This window comes from Panthera leo, chromosome F3, assembly GCF_018350215.1.
Source record: "Panthera leo isolate Ple1 chromosome F3, P.leo_Ple1_pat1.1, whole genome shotgun sequence".
Taxonomy (NCBI): domain Eukaryota; kingdom Metazoa; phylum Chordata; class Mammalia; order Carnivora; family Felidae; genus Panthera; species Panthera leo.
The window spans coordinates 7,280,418-7,300,463 of record NC_056696.1 but is presented as its reverse complement, the minus strand read 5'-3'; the positions used below and the strand labels follow the sequence as shown (position 1 = coordinate 7,300,463).

Sequence of the window (20,046 nt, the reverse complement as noted above, 5' to 3'; positions counted from 1 at the left end):
CCAGGGAGTCGTCACAGCTTTGGAGGGAAGTGGTCAACACGGACCAGAGAGAAGGAGAACAAAATGGTTTAAGGAGGAGATAAGGAGAGGCCACTTGACTAAGTCAACAACTTGACAGAAACCTGGAAATCTTGAATCTGATATACATCTTGCCCTCAAAATGTTTATGGGGGTTGGTAAGTGCAAGAATGCCTCCTACACAACATAGAGCCAACTTAAGACATAAGAAAACGACAGAGTGCACTGAGTTGAGACACCAACTTTGGAGTTGGGGGGTGAAGGAGTGAGGATGTTATGTGGGATCAGAAAAAGCAACTTAGTAAATAGGGTAGTAACTCTTTGAGAAGATTGGTCTTACAAACTTAAGGCTAGAGTTATCATAAAACAGAACAAGTCATTCCCATTTGTGTAACTCTTTAAAAAGTAACAGCCAAGGAAAGAAAGCAAAACAAAACATTCCTGTTTTTGGTTATCCACTGTCTTCAAGGTGCCAGTGTGTTTCAGTACCCATCAAAGAAATTCAGCAAAAAGCCAAGATTATAGAGAATACATCTAAGTGAGTGGTCAAGAAAAACTGAAGGAATAAGAAAGGTTTGCTTTTTACATCTAACCACTTAAGTATTAATTAACCCATTTTCATTTCCAGATAATCATATTCTCATTTTCTCTAGATTAAACTAGCCAGGAGAAGGTGTGTTACAACTTAATTTTCACAACCCATTTGGCTATCTCAATGGAAATCCAATAGTATCTCAGAAGCATATAATTTAAATCCTAACAAAGACTGTAACTTCATCGAGTTTCTGATTCTAACGGGAAAGTCTTAGCTGATCAGGCATAAACTGCAAAGATTGTCAATTTTTACCAGTTCTGTTATTCTTGTCACTTTAAGCCTCCAATAAGAATGCAAGCCTCCTTATCACAAGCAAACAAATTTTTTCTGCAGCTTTGTAGGGGAACTAATATTAATTACACTTACTACAGTGATCGCTTCTCACTATATACATATGATTATTGCAGTTCACTTTAAACTAATAATGTTGTAACTCAATTACACCTCAGTAAAAAAAAACAAAAATCAAGACCCTCTAGTCACTATCTCCTTATAGGTAATATCCAGAAGAGTGTGCCTCCTCCCTCTTGATTTTCACTGTCTAGAAAGACTCTCTTCCCAAGGCTTTGCATTGCTGCTGAGAATCCGCCTTACCGGAAACTCTTCATTCTCAAGCTCTCACAGATATTTACCTCCTACTTCCTTCCTTTAACTGAAATCTGGTTTTCCCCCTGAGAACACTATTTCTACAGCATTCCTTTAAAGTGGATGCTGTCCTCCCAAATCCACCATTCTGCTGAATTCAGAGACACAGAATGAATTCACACAGTTTATACTGTGGCTTTTGGCCATTACTTTCCCCCTGAAGGGGAAAAGCCCTTTCCTTTTTTGAAGTTCTTGTTATGCACCTATAAATATAAATACAAGTATATATACATACTATATATTTCCATACATACATACACACACACACACACACACTCACACACACACACACACACACCCTTCCTAGGTTGCTGCAATCATCTGTGGTCACTCTTTGTTTTGAGTAAACTGTACCCCCAAAGTGAGGCTTGAACTCTATGACCCAAGATCAAGAGTCACACGAAGCCCTCATTCTCACTTTCTGACTGAAGTTTGGGAGTTACGGTTCAGTCTTTCTCTTTGTACAAACTCCTACTTCATCGTGACTGATTTTCAACATCTATGTAGACAACCCATATAAAAATCTGGCCTTCTTGACTTCCACAACCAAACTCCATACCCTATCCTGGCATACTGCTCCCATTGCTTAGACCTTCTACAAAACTGATTCTATCTCTGGAATCTAAACTGCAGTATTTTTCTCTAGGACTACATTCCTCTATTCTTCCAGTTCCCTCACTTATTTACAATAATTGACAAGTATGCTACCTCAGTTCTCTGACTGCAGCAGGACATCTAATACTCCGACCCTTCCTTTTCTCCCACGCAACCACCTGTCACCCCGACTTTACCTCCCTTTCTGTAATACAGCTCCCCCTGGCTTCTGCTACCTCTTCATGCTCAAAACTCTACTAAACCTCTACCTTCTGCCCAGACTACTCTGGCTCTGCTTCACATATTTATTTCCTGCTTTCTACTGAATATCTCAATCTGGATGTCCCTTCAGAACCTCAAACTCATTATCTTATTCCCCAAAAGTGCATCTTCTGTACCTCTATTATATTCATTTCTATGCCAAAAACAATAGATCTGAAACTCTTTTTCTCCCCGTCCCTCATTATATAACTAGAAAGCACATCCTAACTTCCCGCTAGCACTCTGTTGCCTTTTCATTTCAAAGAATTCTCTCTTCTCTTGAACTTTGCCTTACTTTCTAGATTATTATCACCTCCTAAGTGCTTCCACCGATTCCAAGCTCCAGTTCCTTAGCAGTAATGAATGTAGAGTGATAGTTTAAAGAGCAGGTGCTGGAGTCCAAAAGAACAGGTCACAACATCTGGCAGCTGTGTGACCTTGGTAAAATGACTAATCTTTGTTGAGTCATCTATAAAGAAGATAGACTAATCTCACAGGTTTGTTTGTAAGGTTTCAAAGACATAACAGGGAGACATTTAAAAAGGCAGTATTTCCCTGTGCAAAACCTCCTAAGTGTACTTGCTGGTTAAGGTGAAACATACAAGCTTTAATTCAGCACATGCCCTCCAAGGTCTGGTCTCTTTTAACTTCCAAATGTTTGCCTTCATATTCTATACATAAATTATAAGGAACTATTTTAATTACCTAAACAGACACTGAACATGGTCATGCTGTCTTTAATACCATGGACTCCATCATACTCTAAACCTTCCAGAAACCATTTATTCATCTTTAAGATTCAGCTCAAGCCATTTCCTCCATGAGTTCTTTCCACACTTCTCATCTTATGTCCTTGCAGGTAGGGACTGATTAATCTGTCTTTTGTGCATCCCACATCAACATTCTATGTCGTAACGTCTATATTTGTTTACATGCACATCTCCTTCTACTAGATAATAAGCCCTCAAGGACAGGGAGACCCTGCCTGGGATATGCACTGATCCCTTGGAAGCCAGCACAGGGCCTAGTGCATTGTAGGTGCTCAGGAAAGGTTTATTAGAAAGAAAATACATGCTGTTTAGCCAATCTCACTTCATAAAGAATGAAGGTAGAAAAATTTTCTTAGAGATTAAAATATCAAAAGTACTGAACTTACAAAGATCAGACCAAATTTTAAGAAACCTACAAACTGGGTAGCTTTAAACAACAGAACCAAAGCAGTCACAACAAAATTCTGGCCCCCAGACAAGATAATTATAAAACCAGGAAATTTTGGAAAATAAGAGTATAAAAATGAAGTAATAATATGGTTTCATTTGTTTAAGAATATTTCCTTTTCTGCAAAAACAAAACAAAACAAAATAAAAAACAAACAACAAAAAGCCTGTTATCAAATCAACTAAAAACACAAAAACACAATTCCAGGCCAGGCACAATAAAAAGCAAATCTCTACCTAAAAGCTAACATGAAGTGGCACCAATGACCACCTAATATGTGTCACATATGCTTTGGATATGAAATGGTTACTTTTTAACATTATTATTACTTCTTGTATTATTTATTTTTCCTATTAAAACATTTAAGAAAAACACAGACATACATGGACACACAGACTAAAAAAACCTGAAGAGAAAAAGAAAGATGGCCATGGTGTGTCATCACTGTTTTAAAGTATTTTTTAAAGACACTGTGGCTGGGGCGCCTGGGTGGCTTGGTCGGTTGAGCATCTGACTTCGGCTCAGGTCATGATCTCATGGTCCGTGGGTTCGAGCCCCATGTCGGGCTCTGTGCCAACAGCTCAGAGCCTGGAGCCTGTTTCAGATTCTGTGTCTCCCTCTCTCTCTGCCCCTCCCCTGTTCATACTCTGTCTCTCTCTGTCTCAAAAATAAATAAACGTTAAAAAAAAATTAAAAAAAATAAATAAATAAATAAAGACACTGTGGCTGTATCAGACAAAGGGCTAGTATCCAAAATCTATGAAGAACTCACCAAACTCCGCACCCGAAAAACAAATAATCCAGTGAACAAATGGGCAGAAGACATGACTAGACACTTCTCTAAAGAAGACATCCGGATGGCCAACAGGCACATGAAAAGATGCTCAACGTCACTCCTCATCAGGGAAATACAACTCAAAACCACACTCAGATACCACCTCATGCCAGTCAGAGTGGCTAAAATGAACAAATCAGGAGACTATAGATGCTGGTGAGGATGTGGAGAAACGGGAACCCTCTTGCACTGTTGGTGGGAATGCAAACTGGTGCAGCCGCTCTGGAAAACAGTGTGGAGGTTCCTCAGAAAATTAAAAATAGACCTACCCTATGACCCAGCAATAGCACTGCTAGGAATTTACCCAAGGGATACAGGAGTGCTGATGCATAGGGGCAATTGTACCCCAATGTTTATAACAGCACTCTCAACAATAGCCAAATTATGGAAAGAGCCTAAATGTCCATCAACTGACGAATGGATAAAGAAATTGTGGTTTATATACACAATGGAGTACTACGTGGCAATGAGAAAGAATGAAATATGGCCCTTTGTAGCAATGTGGATGGAAGTGGAGAGTGTTATGCTAAGTGAAGTAAGTCATACAGAGAAAGACAGATACCGTATGTTTTCACTCTTAGGTGGATCCTGAGAAACTTAACAGAAGACCATGGGGGAGGGGAAGGGGGAAAAAAAAGTTAGAGAGAGGGAAGGAGGCAAACCATAAGAGACTGTTAAAAACTGAGAACAAACTGAGGGTTGATGGGGGGTGGGGGAGAGGGGAAAGTGGGTGATGGGCATTGAGGAGGACACCTGTTGGTATGAGCACTGGGTGTTGTATGGAAACCAATTTGACAATAAATTTCATATTAAAAATCACATTTTATTTTTATGCTTCTTTCTCTGAAGCAGTCCCTTTTAATTATGTGACAGTAAATTTCATATCCAACAATCAAATACAGTTTTGCTGTTTCATCAAAAAAAAAAAAAAAAAAGGCACTGTGACTGAAAGACTCTTTAAAAACCCAACTGCATTTTTACAATCAGAATAATAAATAGTGATTTATCCTTTGCTATGTGCTCCAAAAGACATATTTTGAAAATATGTTACCTATGATCTTTAAAACATACCATTCATTACCCTCCTGGAAACTGTTCTTACACCAGAGTGAAAAACATTAAAATAGTAAGTCAAATGTAATTTTGCTATTTCAGTTAGTATGATGGTATTTCTCAAAACAGAGCAAAATTCAATCATTTGGTGCAATTAAAAATTTTATGAAGATGGGGCACCTGGGTGGCTCAGTTGGTTAAGCGTCCAACTTTGACTCAGGTCATGATCTCAGAGTTCGTGAATTCGAGCCCAGCGTCAAGATCTGTGCTGACAGCTCAGAGCCTGAAGCCTGCATCAGATTCTGTGTCTCCCCCTCTCTCTGCCCCTCCCCCGCTCACACTCTGTCTCTCTCAAAAATAAACATTAAAAGAAAAATTAAAAAATTTTTATGACGGTAAAATTAGAATTTAGGTAACAAACTTTTTAAAATGCAACTTTATTTGTACTTAGAAGTATACCATATGTTGCAAGAAGTGTTTAAACATGTTTACTAGAAGAATTAAGTTATTAAGTCCTTTTTAGGTTACACACACACACACACACACACACACATGCACGCAGTAGCTGCTAAGTGGTGGAAGAGAAAGGTCATTTGATTTTCGAGCCAAAATGATAAAGGTTCTAACACCAGCTTCCATGACTTAATGGTTGTATGATATTGGCCCAGTGACCAACTCTTTCCAAATCTTGATTTTACCATCTGTAAAAATGGGGATGACTGTATCTTTTAGAAAACTGTTGAGAGCAACATCTAAAAATCACATAAATGAACAATGAGAAATAGAAAGTACTATTTAAATAGAATGTACTGTTAACAGTGATATTCATGTGTTGCTCCAAAGCATAATTTTTATCTAATAAATTATACTTTATGGGTTTTCATCCATGGCTATGCAAGATTCATCTTGCATAATATGTCTTACGAAAGAGCACAATCATCTGTCTACAGCCAGAGACAGGCACAGCAAGTCTGCATAATTTGCTGGAAGCTTCCAAGCTAAGTGAGAAAACTCATCCAGAATCTTTTGTGTAATTACCTACTCTTCAGTATCCAGGCACATTTTCTTCTGGATGATCATATTCTTTAGAGTACTTTTTTTGGAATGAGATGAAGTAACAAAAAATATAAAATTCAAAAATCTTTATTTTTTGTCATAAAATAACAAAAAAAAATTAATTATAATCAAACAGATCATTTAACCTTATAGATCATTTATTTCTCTTCTGCACTGGGTTTAAGCCATATTATCATCAAAGTATTTTTTTTAATGCCAGCAAATCTAGTTGTAGTTGAAATCTTTACATGTAAGAAATTACTTAAAATTATTCAGAGGCAGAGATTCTAAAATTTAACAAGTGATTTCCTGTACATTAAAAATGGAGGGCTTAAAACCATAAATGCAGACTTAGGTCAACCAAATTCTTAAAGAACTCTTATTTATTCATTAAAAAGCAATCAAATATTAGCTATTTGCACTACTAACAATTTTAATTACCACACTGACTGACCTAACCAATGCAGAACCATTTAAGCTATGTCAGGCCTTTAAAAGGAAAACATAATTTCATCAATTCTACAGCACTAATCTTTTAAAACAAATATATTTTGCATGTATAAATGCAAAATTCTTCACTTTTCTACCACTATAGTCCATTTTTCAGAAATGACATAAAAGATTTTAAGTATCATTTTACTCCTATACTAGGAAAGATTAAATTAACATTAAATCAGTTAAAAACTAAATACAATTTGCAAATATTTGTTCTTACTTCCACGTATGTCTTTCAGTGCTAGGAAGAGGACTATTAATTGATTCAGACTAGCAAATGACCAGCATGCCAATCTCTTCCTGGATCTCTTTCAGAGAATACACAGAGTCGAGAACAGCGCTAAAACCAGTGTGCTACTATCAGATAAAGGGCAGAAGTTATCTTTAGGGGTGGAGACTGAGAACGGTTCAAAACTGTTTCTTTGCCCTGCCTGATCATGGAGATCTCTCATCTCTTTTACATTCTATTTAAAAAATAAAGCATAAACAAAAACAGTCATAAATAGGATAGATGTCCATATCACATTTATAAATTTAAATAAAAATGTTCTTTAAATTTTTGACTTTATAATACTGTGATATTGGTTCTACTCATTAAAATAATACTGATTTTTGTTTTAAATTTCTGTTATAAAGGCAGTATGAATCAAATGTATCAATTCAAAGATATTTTAAAATTCTACTGCCATCGATTTCCTTTTTTCATTATGGTGATATATATATATAAATATATATAAATTTATATAAATTTATATATATATATATATATATATATAACATAATATTTGCCATCTTAACCATTTGTAAGTGTACAATTCAGTGGCATTAATTAAATTCACAATGTTATGCACCACTATCTATTTCCAAAAAATTTTTATCACCTCAAACAGAAACTCCTAAGAAATAACTCCCTAATCTTCTTTCCCCCAGCCACTGGTAGCTTCTGACTCATCCTATGTCTGTAAATTTGCCTATTCTAGCTATTTTCAAAGAAATGATCATGTAGTGTTTGTCCTTTGTGTCTGGCTTATTTCACTTAGCATAAGATTTTCAAGGTTCATTTATGTTACAGCATATATGAGAACTTCATTCCTTGTTACAGATGAATAATCCAGTGGATGTATACACTGCATTTCATCCATTCATTTGTGCCTGGACACTTGGGTTGTTTTCACCTTTTCGCTACTGTGAATAATGTACGTATAATTCATACAAGTATCTGTTTGAAACCTTGCTTTTAAAAAAAAAAAAAAAGTTTATTTCTAGAGAGCGCACGCTTGCATGAGAGAAGGAGGGGCAGAGACCGTGGGAGAGAAAGAATCCCAAGCAGGTGCCACATTCAGCATGGAGCCTGAACACTGGGCTCGATCTCAGGACCCATAAGGTCATGACCTGAGCTGAAATCAAGAGTTGGACACTTAACCAACTGAGCCACCCAGGAGCCCAGAGACCTTGCTTTCAATTACTGTGGGTATATATATAAAAGTGGAACTGCTGGTCACATGGAAATTTTATGTTCAGCTTTTTGAGGAAGCACTATTTCTGCAGCACTGACACCATTTTACATTCCCACCAGCGACATATAAGAATTTCAATTTCTCTGCATCTTCACCAACATTTTCCTTTTTTTTTTTTAATTTATTTATTTTGAGGAGACAGAGACAGACAGACAGTGGGGGGAAGGGCAAAGAGAGGGGGGGGGGAAGAGAATCTTATGCAAGATCCACGCCCAGCTCAGAGCCTGATGCAGGGCTTGAACCCACAAACCATGAGATCATGACCTGAACTGAAATCAAGAGCTGGACGCTCAACAGACTGAGCCACCCGAGGTGCCCATTTTCCTCTTGTAACAAAATTATAGCCAGCTTAACAGATGTGAAGTGGTAACTCACTGAGGTTTTGATCTGCATTTCTCAATGATGAACGATGTCGAGCATCTTCTTTTCACGTGTTTATTGAGCATTATTGTATCTTCTTCTAAGAAATGACCAGTAAAGTCTTTCGCTCATTTTTTAAGTTGGCTGGTTTCTGTTGTTGAGTTGTAAGAATTCTTCATATACTCCGGATATTAAATCTTTATAAGATATATAGTTTTGCAAATATTTTCTCCCATTCTGCCAGTTGTCTTTTCACTCTCTTGGCAATATCCTTATATACACAAGTTTTTAATTTTAATGAAGTCTAATTTACCTTTTTCTTTTGTTGCTGGTGCTATGGTGTCATACCTAAGATTCCACTGCCATATTCAAGGTCATGATGACGTATCCCTATGTTTTCTTCTGTGAGTTTTATGGCTTTATCTCTTATATTTAGGTCATTGATCCATTTTGAGTTAATTTTTACATGTGGTATGCAGCAAGGGTCCAACTTCATTCTTTTGTATGTGGAAATCCAGCTGTCCCAAGCTTCCTCTGCCATAGTCATTCTTAGCTCCACTGAATAAACTTAACAGCCTTCTAAAAACTCAATTGCCATCGTAATGGTGTCCTAGGAGTACCATAACAAACTAGGTGCCTAGGTGGCTTAAAACAACACAAGTTAATTCTCTCATAGCCTGGACTCTAAAAGTCTAAAATCAGGGGTGCCTGGGTGGTTCAGCTGGTTAAGCATCCGACCTTGGCTCAGGTCATGATCTCACGGTTTGTGAGATTGAGCCCTGCATGGAGCTCTCTGCTGTCAGCACAGAGCCTCCTTCAGATCCTCTGTCCCCCTCTCTGCCCCTTCCCCGCTTGCTCGCTCTCTCATCTCAAAAATAAACATTTAAAAAATTAAAAATAAATAAACAAATAAAAGTCTAAAGTCAAGGTGTTGGTAGGGCCATACTTCTTCCAACACTTCTAGGGGAGGATCTTATTTTTCCTTGCCTCTTCCAGCTTCTGGTAGACTCAGGTGTTCCTTGGATTCTGGTAGCATAACTCTAATCTCTGTTTCTATCTTTACATAGCTATTTTCCTTTTGTGTCTGTCTTTTCCTTTCCTTATAAGGATACGAGGTCATACTGGATTAGAGTCTACCCTAATGACTTTATCTTAACTTGGTTATATCCCCAAAGACTTTATTTCCAAATAAGGTCACATTCATAGGTATGGAAGTTTAGGACTTTAATATACCTTTTTGAGGGGCCACAACTCAAACCACAACAGCTACAGATACATAGGGGTTTATTTCTGGACTCTCTATTCTATTCCACTTGTCTATATGTCTACCTTTATAAAAGCCAGCGACGCTAGCTTTATAATAATAAGTTTTGAAATCTTCTTCAAGATTTTACCGTTTTACTACTTTTTTTTTATTTTGTCAGACTTTGCTAAACTTAGCCAAACTCTTCAGAAACAAAACATCTTTTATCATCAGTCTTTATAATGGGCCACACTTCCCTGCTTCTTTACAAGACTGGTGATTTTTTATTGCATGCCAGACACCATAGATTTTGCCTTTTGAGGGTGTTAAATATTTCTGTGTTCCTATACATATTCTTGAACTTTGTTATGGGACACAGTTAAATTACTTGAAAAGAGTGTGACCCTTTTGGGTACTGTTTTTAAGATTTAGATGAGGCTAGAACTCAGTCTATGGTAAACGACTCCCCACTACTGAGGGGGTAGAGATCAATGCCCTGTGTGTGACTCAGAAGGTTTTCCAGTCTGGCTGTTAAGACAGGCACCATTCCTGACCCTATTAGTGTCCCACACTGTTAACTCTAATCCTTTTGAGTGTTTTTTCCCCACTGCCTTTGGTTAGTTTCCTCACTTGTATGTGATCAGTACTCAACCTCATACTCAGGGATTACCTCTGCAAAGTTCCTTCTCTGTGTAACTCTTTCCACTCTGATACTGTGTCCTGTGAACTGGAACCCACCTTGGTCTCCTTGGACTCACAGCTTTCTCTGCCCACCTCACTTACTGTCAGACAACTTCCATTTGTTATACATAGTCCAGGAAAACTATGACCTTGTCAGTCACGTCTCTTCACATTCCTTATCTCAATGTAGGAAGCTCCGGAACAACCATTCCCACATTTCTTGGCTGGTTGATAGAGATGCCACATAGAAGGCACCACTTCCATTCTCTGATAAATGAGCTCCCCCTATTTGAACCTAAGATATGGCCCAGTTCCAGGAGGCCTTTATCCAAACAGAATCACCACTGCCTTTTTCTCAGTTGCCACTCTCAACACTCCATCTCACTGAGAAGCAGATCTCTGTATTATTCTATTTCTCGCAGTGAATTTGTTTGAGGTGTCATTATATATGCAACTTACTCATATGCTATACTTACATACTGCATTTACATACCAAACTAACATAGCTGTATGGTGGCTTTACTTTTATTGCTTCAAACTATAAAGTAAGTTCCCTAATTTTAAAATAAACATGTATACAAACACATGCAAGTTTGATTTTTCTAGGGAAAATGCAGGGTTTCTCAATCTCAGCACTGCAGACATTCGGGGCCACATACTTCCTTGCAGTGTGTGTTGGGGTGGGGGGAGTGGGGAAAGTATGCTGTACATTGTAGGATGCTTAGCAGCACACTTGGCTTCTTGGTCTCTACCTACTAAATGTCAATAGCAACCACCTCCAACCTCCCATCACTTGTAACAATCAAAATGTCTCTAGATATTGTCAAATGTCCTTTGGGCAGGGGAAGACAGGATTGCCCCAGTTAAGAACCAATGGGCTAACAGAATAAACATTTCTATTCTAAGTATTTGCTTAAGGCTTTTAACAAAAAAAAAAAAAAAAAAAAAAGGGAGGAAGAATAAGAGGATAAGACTTTATTCAAAAGTACCAGGACTTATTGGGGTGCCTGGGTGGCTCAGTCGGTTAAGCGTCCGACTTCAGCTCAGGTCATAATCTTGCAGTTTGTGGATTTGAGCCCTGTGTCGGGCTCTGTGTTGACAGTTCAGGCTGCCTCAGATTCTGTGTCTCCCTCTCTCTGCCCCTCCCCTACTTGTGCTCTGTCTCTCTCTGTCTCTCAAAAATAAATAAATGTTTAAAAAAAAAAAAAAAAAAGTACCAGGACTTATTAAAATAACCAAATTCTCAAAACTCTGGAGATCAATTCTTTTGCTAATTACTTTACTCAAAGATATCTTCAAAGTATGTTTTAAAAGTAACTCCTTTATACATAATGCAGTAAATAACCAACAATCTTTAATTATGCTCAAACTACTGAAAGGTATCTCAATGAACATCTCTAAAAGAAACAGAGAAACTACTTTCAGTGTTGTTGAAACATCTGTGATTAAAATTCAGTTTTACTTCATGCTATGCCAATTTTATGAATTATTTACAAGTCTTATTTTTGAAGTATATAATGTGAAACTTCTTACTTAAGAATAAACTCTACTCTGAGCTCTCACTTTTGAAAATACATTCCCCAAGACTTACAACTTATTTTTAGAGGATTCAAGAGGGAAAAAATGAATTAAACTGATAGGTGGAGCTAAAAGAGGAAGGGTCAGAAAGTTCAAATCCATGTAGTGTTGTTTTCCAATGGAACAGAAAAACATTTTATACCAGTCCCAGGTTCTGAGTGGACACATTTTATACCAGTCCCGGGTTTTGAGTGGAGGCACAAAAGTTTGATGCAATTACCTGCAACATGAGCTCACAGTCATCTCTTCCAACAAAAATCATTTCTCGTGGCAGCCTGTGGCGAGTGCCTCCACTGCTCACCAAAAACCAGGATGTTAAGCTCATTTTCTGCTTAGCTTCTAAGTCTTCGGCAAAGCTACGTCATCCTGCAGAGATATTCAAGAAAAACATACATTCAGATATTTAGCTTTGGTATCGATTCACCAAACCCTTCAAGCAGGCCTAAGAATAGAACTTGGTTCTTCATCTGCTCCTACTGTAAGTAAACAGACCATCCAGAGGCCCTCAGACATGGCACATCTACCAAATTCTCGTTAGTAATTTAAGTCCACAGACTCCGTGAAGAGTTCAATTAAGAAGACAGACAAAGGGTGCCTGGGTGGCTCAGTCGGTTGAGTGTCTGAGCTCAATCATGGGTTTGTGGGTTCGAACGCTCCATTGGGCTCTCGGAGCCCAGCCCAGAGCCTGCTTCGGATTCGGTGTCTCCCTTGCTCTCTGCCCCTCCCCCACTCATGCATGCCTGCACGTGCGCACTTTCTCTCTCAAAATTAAACAAACATTAAAATAAATTTTTTTAAAAGAAAGACATTATGCAATTAAGTAGTCAAGTAATAAACATTTATCATACTCCTGAAAGGCTCTGAGCACAGCTTATAATAAAGGTCTAATCCTCAAGTAAATGATCACCTTATTATCACGTTAACCTTAGTAAACACTAGGAGCATTATACACTTAAATGTCTAACTTATGACTTGAGAAAGAAAGACTAAGTTCATTTGAATACATCTGAGATCTAATTAAGAACAATAAAAACTAAAGAAATTGCTCTTAATCAACTAAGTGTAACCACCAAAAGAACTTTCAGAAAGATGCAATTTCAATTTCTCTCCTCACATGTATTTCACTTTCTTAGTACATTTTTCTACAGCACCAATTCTTAGGCTTTTGTTCTCTTAAAAAAAAAAAAAAAAACCCAAAGAGCATTTTGTTTATGTGGATTATATATATTAATATTTACCATATAAAAACAATGAAACCTGAGCAACTAAAATTTATTAATTCATTTATAATAAATTAACATTTTAATGAAAAATCTTTTTCATTAAAAAAATCTTTTTAATGTCTAGCATAATAGATTTTTGCATTTGCTCTGCATTCAATCTGTTGTCAGCACACTGTTGAACTTGAAATATTTAAAGGCCTGACTTCATTCAGATAGTTAGAAAAGGGAAATGTAATTTAATAGTCTTCTCAAATAACTGTAGTGTTAATTTTGATATTAATATCAAAACTTCAATAATGGTAGTTTCTTGAAATTTATTTGTAATATGAAATCTTAACACTTTTATAGTGTGTTATGTAAATACCCATCTTCAGCTCTGAAGGGATCTTGGGAACACTGTCCCTGAGTTACACAGTCTCCCAAAGGTTAACATGTTCACTTTATTATTAAAACATCACATCTGCTAACTTTATCACCCATCTCACCTTCTCAGAAAAGTCAAGTACTGGGTACCTGTGAGGCTCATGGTGGCAGAACCAAGGTTTCTAAAGTTCTAATTTTCTCTTGAAAGCTCAAATCTTATTGGCAAAAAACTACTACCAATTCTTTTCTTTGGAGGTGACAGGCTTACTTTGTTTGCCAAACACTCAAGTGTACAAAACCATTAATCTGTCAGTCGTTGTTTCAAGTAACAAGGTGGTCCATGAAACAAGCCTGTAGTGCAGTTCACAACTCAAACAACGGCACAAATGCTTTTCCTTGAGACAACCATGGTACTTTGGAATTCAATATAAGTGTTTTACATGTGCTTCCAATTACTTCTACAGAATATTAAAAAGATGTGACTTCCATTTTTACCACTTGATCAAGGACATTTAAAAAAAATTTTTTTTAGTGTTTATTATTTTTGAGAGACAGAGAGAGACAGAGTGCAAGCAGGGGAGGGGCAGAGAGAAAGGGAGACACAGAATCTGAAGCAGCCTCCAGGCTCCGAGCTGTCAGCACAGAGCCCGAAACAGGGCTCGAACTCACAGACCATGAGATCATGACCTGAGCTGAAGTCAGCTGCTTAACTGACTGAGCCACCCAGGTGCCCCTATCAAGGGCATTCTTAAGTGAAACTGGTTTTTTCTCCTCCCTTAACTGCACGTGCATGGCGGTAAATTACTGTTAGTATAATTTGGTGCTAATACCTAGATCTCTGCTAGAAGCCAGCAGCTTTACCCACCACTCTTTTTATACTAGCAACTCAAATGTCAATACAATATAAAAGGCCAATTATGTTTGATATTATTTTTAAAATAGCTTTGACCTCATGACCTTTGAAATGGTTTCAGGAACTCCCAGAGGCCTGTGGATTGAGCTTTGAGAACTACTATCCTAGAGAACATGGTGATGTCATTTAGAACCTAAATCTTGGAGTCAGACTAACAGATCAAGAATCTGACTCTTGGTTCCAACACTTGACCTTGGGCAAGTTATTTATCTCATGTCCCTTAGTTTCCTCTTCTGTAAAACGGTGATAATAATAGTATCTACTCAACAGTTTTTTCTTTTTTAAAAAAAATTTTTTTTTTTAACGTTTATTTATTTTTGAAACAGAGAGAGACAGAGCATGAACGGGGGAGGGGCAGAGAGAGAGGGAGACACAGAACTGGAAGCAGGCTCCAGGCTCCGAGCCATCAGCCCAGAGCCCGACTCGGGGCTCGAACTCACGGACCGCGAGATCGTGACCTGAGCCGAAGTCGGACGCTTAACCGACTGAGCCACCCAGGTGCCCCTCAACAGTTTTTTCTTATGAAACTACTACTTGCAAATATTTTTTCCATGAAATGGCATATTGTTACAATTTAATTAGAAGCAAACTACAGTGAAATGAAACATTCTGCAATAAGAAATATATCTATACATTAAAACAAAATCCTATAAAATGTAAAACTTCATGTGAAGGTAAACATCCCATATATTATAAATTTATCAACATATACACGAAACAATGGGTTTCACCAAAACAGGCAAAGAACCTTCTGTAAAGCTGAAACAATCAAGTCTTACTCCACTTTCAGCTTATCCCTTGATATGGTCAATTTATGTGGATTTTTAATCTTCCATCCACTTAACTCCATGTTGGAGATGTGGTTGGTTTTTCATCCGTCCACTCTCTGACAAACAGGCATTTAGCACTGCATATGTACTTCCTGGCCAAGTCAACAGAGAATCAAAAAAAATTTACCCAAGAAAACCCCTCCAATCTAAATACAGCATATAAGTGGCACACACACCAGAGCCAAACATGGGCAACGGGAACAATATAACACTTTCAAAATCAAAGTTTTACATAAGCATTATTCATATGCTACAAAAACACTGTTTTAGGTATTTAGATAATATCAAACACAATTACATCATATACAAATACATAATACATAATCCTACAATACAAACATACAACAATAATTACAGTTGACCCTTGAAAACCATGAGATTGAACTGAATGGATCCACTCATATGTGAATTTTTTGATAAATACAGTACTGTAAGCATATTTTCTCTTCCTTATGATTTTCTTAATATTATTTTATCTAGCTTTTTTTTTTAAGTAATCTGTACACCCAACATGAGACTCAATCTCACAACTCTGAGATCAACAGTCACATGTTCTACCAACTGAACCAGCCAGGCACCCCTCTAGCTTGATTGTAAGAATACAATATATGATACCTGTGACCTGAAAATATATATATTAATAATTTATCTTATTGATAAGGCTTCTGGTCAACAATAGGCTATTAATAGCTACATTTGGAGGGAGTTAAAAGTTGTAAATGGACTTCTGGGGTGCCTGGATGGCTCAGTCAGCTAAGCATCCAACTCTTGATTTCAGCTCAGGTTATGATCTCAAGGTTTGTGAGTTGCAGCCTCAGGTAGGGCTCTGTGCTAACAGCGTGGAGCCCTCTGGGGATTCTTTCTCTATCCCTCTCTCTCTGCCCCTCCCCCACTCTCTCTCTCAAAATAAATAAAGAAGCTCTAAAAAAAAAAAAAAAAAGTTATACATGGACTTGGCTGTGCAGGGGTTGGCACTCCTAGTCTGTGCGTTGTCCAAGGATCAACTGTACATAACTACATAAAATAATATAAAAATAATGGCTTTTAATATATTTTGTTTTGACTTTCAATGACACTTGAAAGGTACCTAAAAGAATACATACTTTCTGAAAAACAAAAATAAACATAATCCTCAAGATGAGGGATATTTATCCATTGGCAGTGGCGCAATGGCCTTGAGTCTTCTAGCTTCTCAACAATGGGTGGGAATGAGATATTACAAAGAGCTACTGGGCCTTTCAATTTTTACACAGGGCTCTCTCCTTCAATAACACAGCTTTCTCAGTGGTCCTTCAATTCCAATGATCTTTTACTACTCACAGAGTAATACTGACACTTAACACATGGATAAAACTGAAACCTGGTTGAGAGCTTCCTCAATGACCAAGAAATAGGTTTCAGCTCAGATTCCTCAAAAGGGAGGGGGGAAAGAAGACTTTGGGTTTGATATGTTCAAGGTCTTGACCAGATGTGACAGCAGTTACATTTCTCTGTAGAGTTTCTGGATGAGCCAAAAAAACATGTGTTTTGGAGTAGACTTTTTTTTTTTTTTAATTTGCATCCAAATTAGTTAGCATATAGCGAAACAATGATTTCAGGAGTAGATTCCTTAATGCCCTTTACCCATTTAGCCCATTCTCTCTCCCACAACCCCTCCAGCAGCCCTCAGTTGTTCTCCATATTTATGTCTCTTCTGTTTTGTCCCCCTCCCTGTTTTTATATTATTTTTGTTTCCCTTTCCTTACGTTCATCTGTTTTTGTCTCTTAAAGTCCTCATATGTGAAGTCATATGATTTTTGTCTTTCTCTAATTTCACTTAGCAGAATACCCTCCAGTTCCATCCACGTAGTTGCAAATGGCAAGATTTCATTCTTTTTGATTGCCGAGTAATACTCCATTGTATATATATATACACCACATTTTCTTTATCCATTCATCCATTGATGGACATCTGGGCTCTTTCCATACATTGGCTATTGTTGATAGTGCTGCTATAAACATGTGGGTGCATGTGTCCCTTCGAAACAGCACACCTGTATCCCTTGGATAAATACCTAGTAGTGCAATTGCTGGGTCTTAGGGTAGTTGTATTTTTTAGTTTTTTGAGGAACCTCCATACTGTTTTCCAGAGTGGCTGCACCAGCTTGCATTGCCACCAACAATGCAAAAGAGCTCCTCTTTCTCCGCATCCTCGCCAACCTCTGTCGTTGTCTGAATTGTTAATGTTAGCTATTCTGACAGGTGTAAGGTGGTATCTCATTGTTGTTTTGATTTGTATTTCCCTGATGATGAGTGCTGTGGAGCATTATTTCATGTGTTGGTTGGCCACCTCAATATCCTCCTTGGACAAGTGTCTATTCATGTCTTTCTCCCATTTCTTCACTGGATTATTTGTTTTTTGGGTGTTGAGTTTGATAAGTTCTTTATAGATTTTGGATACTAACCCTTTATCTGATACGTCATTTGCAAATATCTTCTCCAATTCCATTGGTTGCCTTTTAGTTTTGCTGATTGTTTCCTTCGCTGTGCAGAAGCTTTTTATTTTGATGAGGTCCCAGTAGTTCATTTTTGCTTTTGTTTCCCTTGCCTCTGGAGACGTGTTGAGTAAGAAGTTGCTGCAGGCAAGATCAAAGAGGTTTTTGTCTGCTTTCTCCTTGAGGATTTTGATGGCTTCCTGTCTTACATTGAGGTCTTTCATCCATTTTGAGTTTTTTTTTGTGTATGGTGTAAGAAAGTGGTCCAGGTTCATTCTTCTGCATGTCGCTGTCCAATTTTCCCAGCACCACTTGCTGAAGAGACTGTCTTTATTCCATTGGATATTCTTTCCTGCTTTGTCAAAGATTAGTTGGCCATACGTTTGTGGGTCCATTTCTGGGTTCTCTACTCTGTTTCATTGATGGAGTAGACTTTTTGAGTTAAAACCCTAGTCCCTCATGTTTTCTAGGTGACTCAAAAAAAAAAAAACAAAAAAAAAAACCCAAAATGACAAAAAAAAAAAAAGTAACAACAAATGTTTCTGAACTTCAGACAAAGGAAAAAAACCAAAGTGACAATATCTAAAGAGAAAATGAGACACAGAAATAGTATCTGATAACACTTGGCATATGAGAGGCACTCAAGTAATGTTCATTTCCTTTTCTCCCTCTCCTCTTAATCTTTTCTGCCAAATAATACCCTAAAGTCATAACTTATGACTGGAACAATATCAACCAACCAATCCACATTTATGGAGTATATTCTATGTCAACATCCTAAAAGTATTCCCTTAAAGGAATATTTTAGAATAAAAATTAGGACAACATAATGTGGCTTATGGCTTACCCATAAAATTAAAAATGCTATAGTCTTTATTTCATACATATTTCAATTTTAGATAAGTAAATTTAATAGATCAATGATTAAAATTCTTACAACACTTTCTCAAAGCATGAATAGTTTTCATTGGGATCAAAAGTCTGAATAGTATACAGGATTGCTGACTTTTTTAAAAAAAGTTTTTATGTTTGTTTATTTTTGTGTGAGAGAGAGGAGGACAGAGCACAGCAGGGGAAGGGCAGAGAGAGTGGGAGACACAGATTCCGAAGCAGGCTCCAGGATCCGAGCTGTCAGCAGAGCCTGACATGGGTCTTGAGCTCATAAGGTAGGAGATCATGACCTGAGCCAAAGTTGGATGCTTAACTGAACTGAATGAACCATCCAGGCGCCCCAATCACTGACTGTTTTGAAGACTGGAGCCCCAGGCCCTCTTACACAAATTCTACCACAAACTATAACCTTTGTCCTGTGACTGCAACTCTTCCAATGAGAGGTGGGTATAATTTCCCACAGCATAATTCTGGGTTCTGACTCATGACTTGTTTGGGCCAATAGGATGGTTAGTAGATCTGAGGCAAGTAGAGGCTCAAATGTGCTTGGTCAGTTGGCTTGCCCTCCTGAATCTCTGCAATCACTAAAAAACCAACATGCCCTGGCTGGCCTATTGGTTCAAAATGAATGAGAAACATGTGGAACAGACATGGGCCTCATGTACAACTTGAAGTCAGGCGCTCATATATCATCCAATCTCCAGCTGAACAACAGTACGTGAGCAAAAAATAAAAATGATTGTTGTTTGAAGCCACTGAGAAATGTGGGCTGACTTGTTTCACCAATGAGTATAATGCACACTGAGTATAATTCACTAAAATACAGTATCTTTTAGTAAGTACATTCACAGTCTAATGCACTCACTTGAATAGTTTTTGAATTAATATACCAATGAGGTTTTTGTTTTAGTTGTCTCTTTATTCCCAATTTACTCTTTTCTTGATAATATTTATTTGTATAATGAGACATAAGGCTGCTATATATTACAGAACTAAAAATTATAGGTAAAGCTCTTAGCTTATTGTAACAAAGACCCCAACAACTGGAAAATCGTACAATGGAAGAAAATGCAATCTCACTTTTTGGAGGGGGGTGGGGAGCCAACATCATTAGTTTACTATTTTCCTCTCTGGAACAGTTCAGATTCCAATAGAAGAATCCTGCAATATTCCCCAATAAACACAATGTAAACAGTAAACACC

General features: G+C 37.5%; 1 protein-coding gene across 17 annotated transcripts in view; it reads right to left on the bottom strand.

The window, feature by feature from the left end:
* CEP170 (centrosomal protein 170) overlaps positions 1–20,046 on the bottom strand; it is a 128,039-nt gene that overhangs the window by 80,673 nt on the left and 27,320 nt on the right. For all 17 annotated transcript variants that reach the window (XR_006199160.1, XM_042926479.1, XM_042926483.1 and 14 more), the window contains exon 2: positions 12,370–12,515. Coding sequence is in view for 16 of the 17 variants with exons in the window: in XM_042926479.1 (XP_042782413.1) it covers positions 12,370–12,474 (105 nt within the window). In the remaining variant the exon portion in view is untranslated. The remainder of the gene's footprint in view (positions 1–12,369; positions 12,516–20,046) is intronic.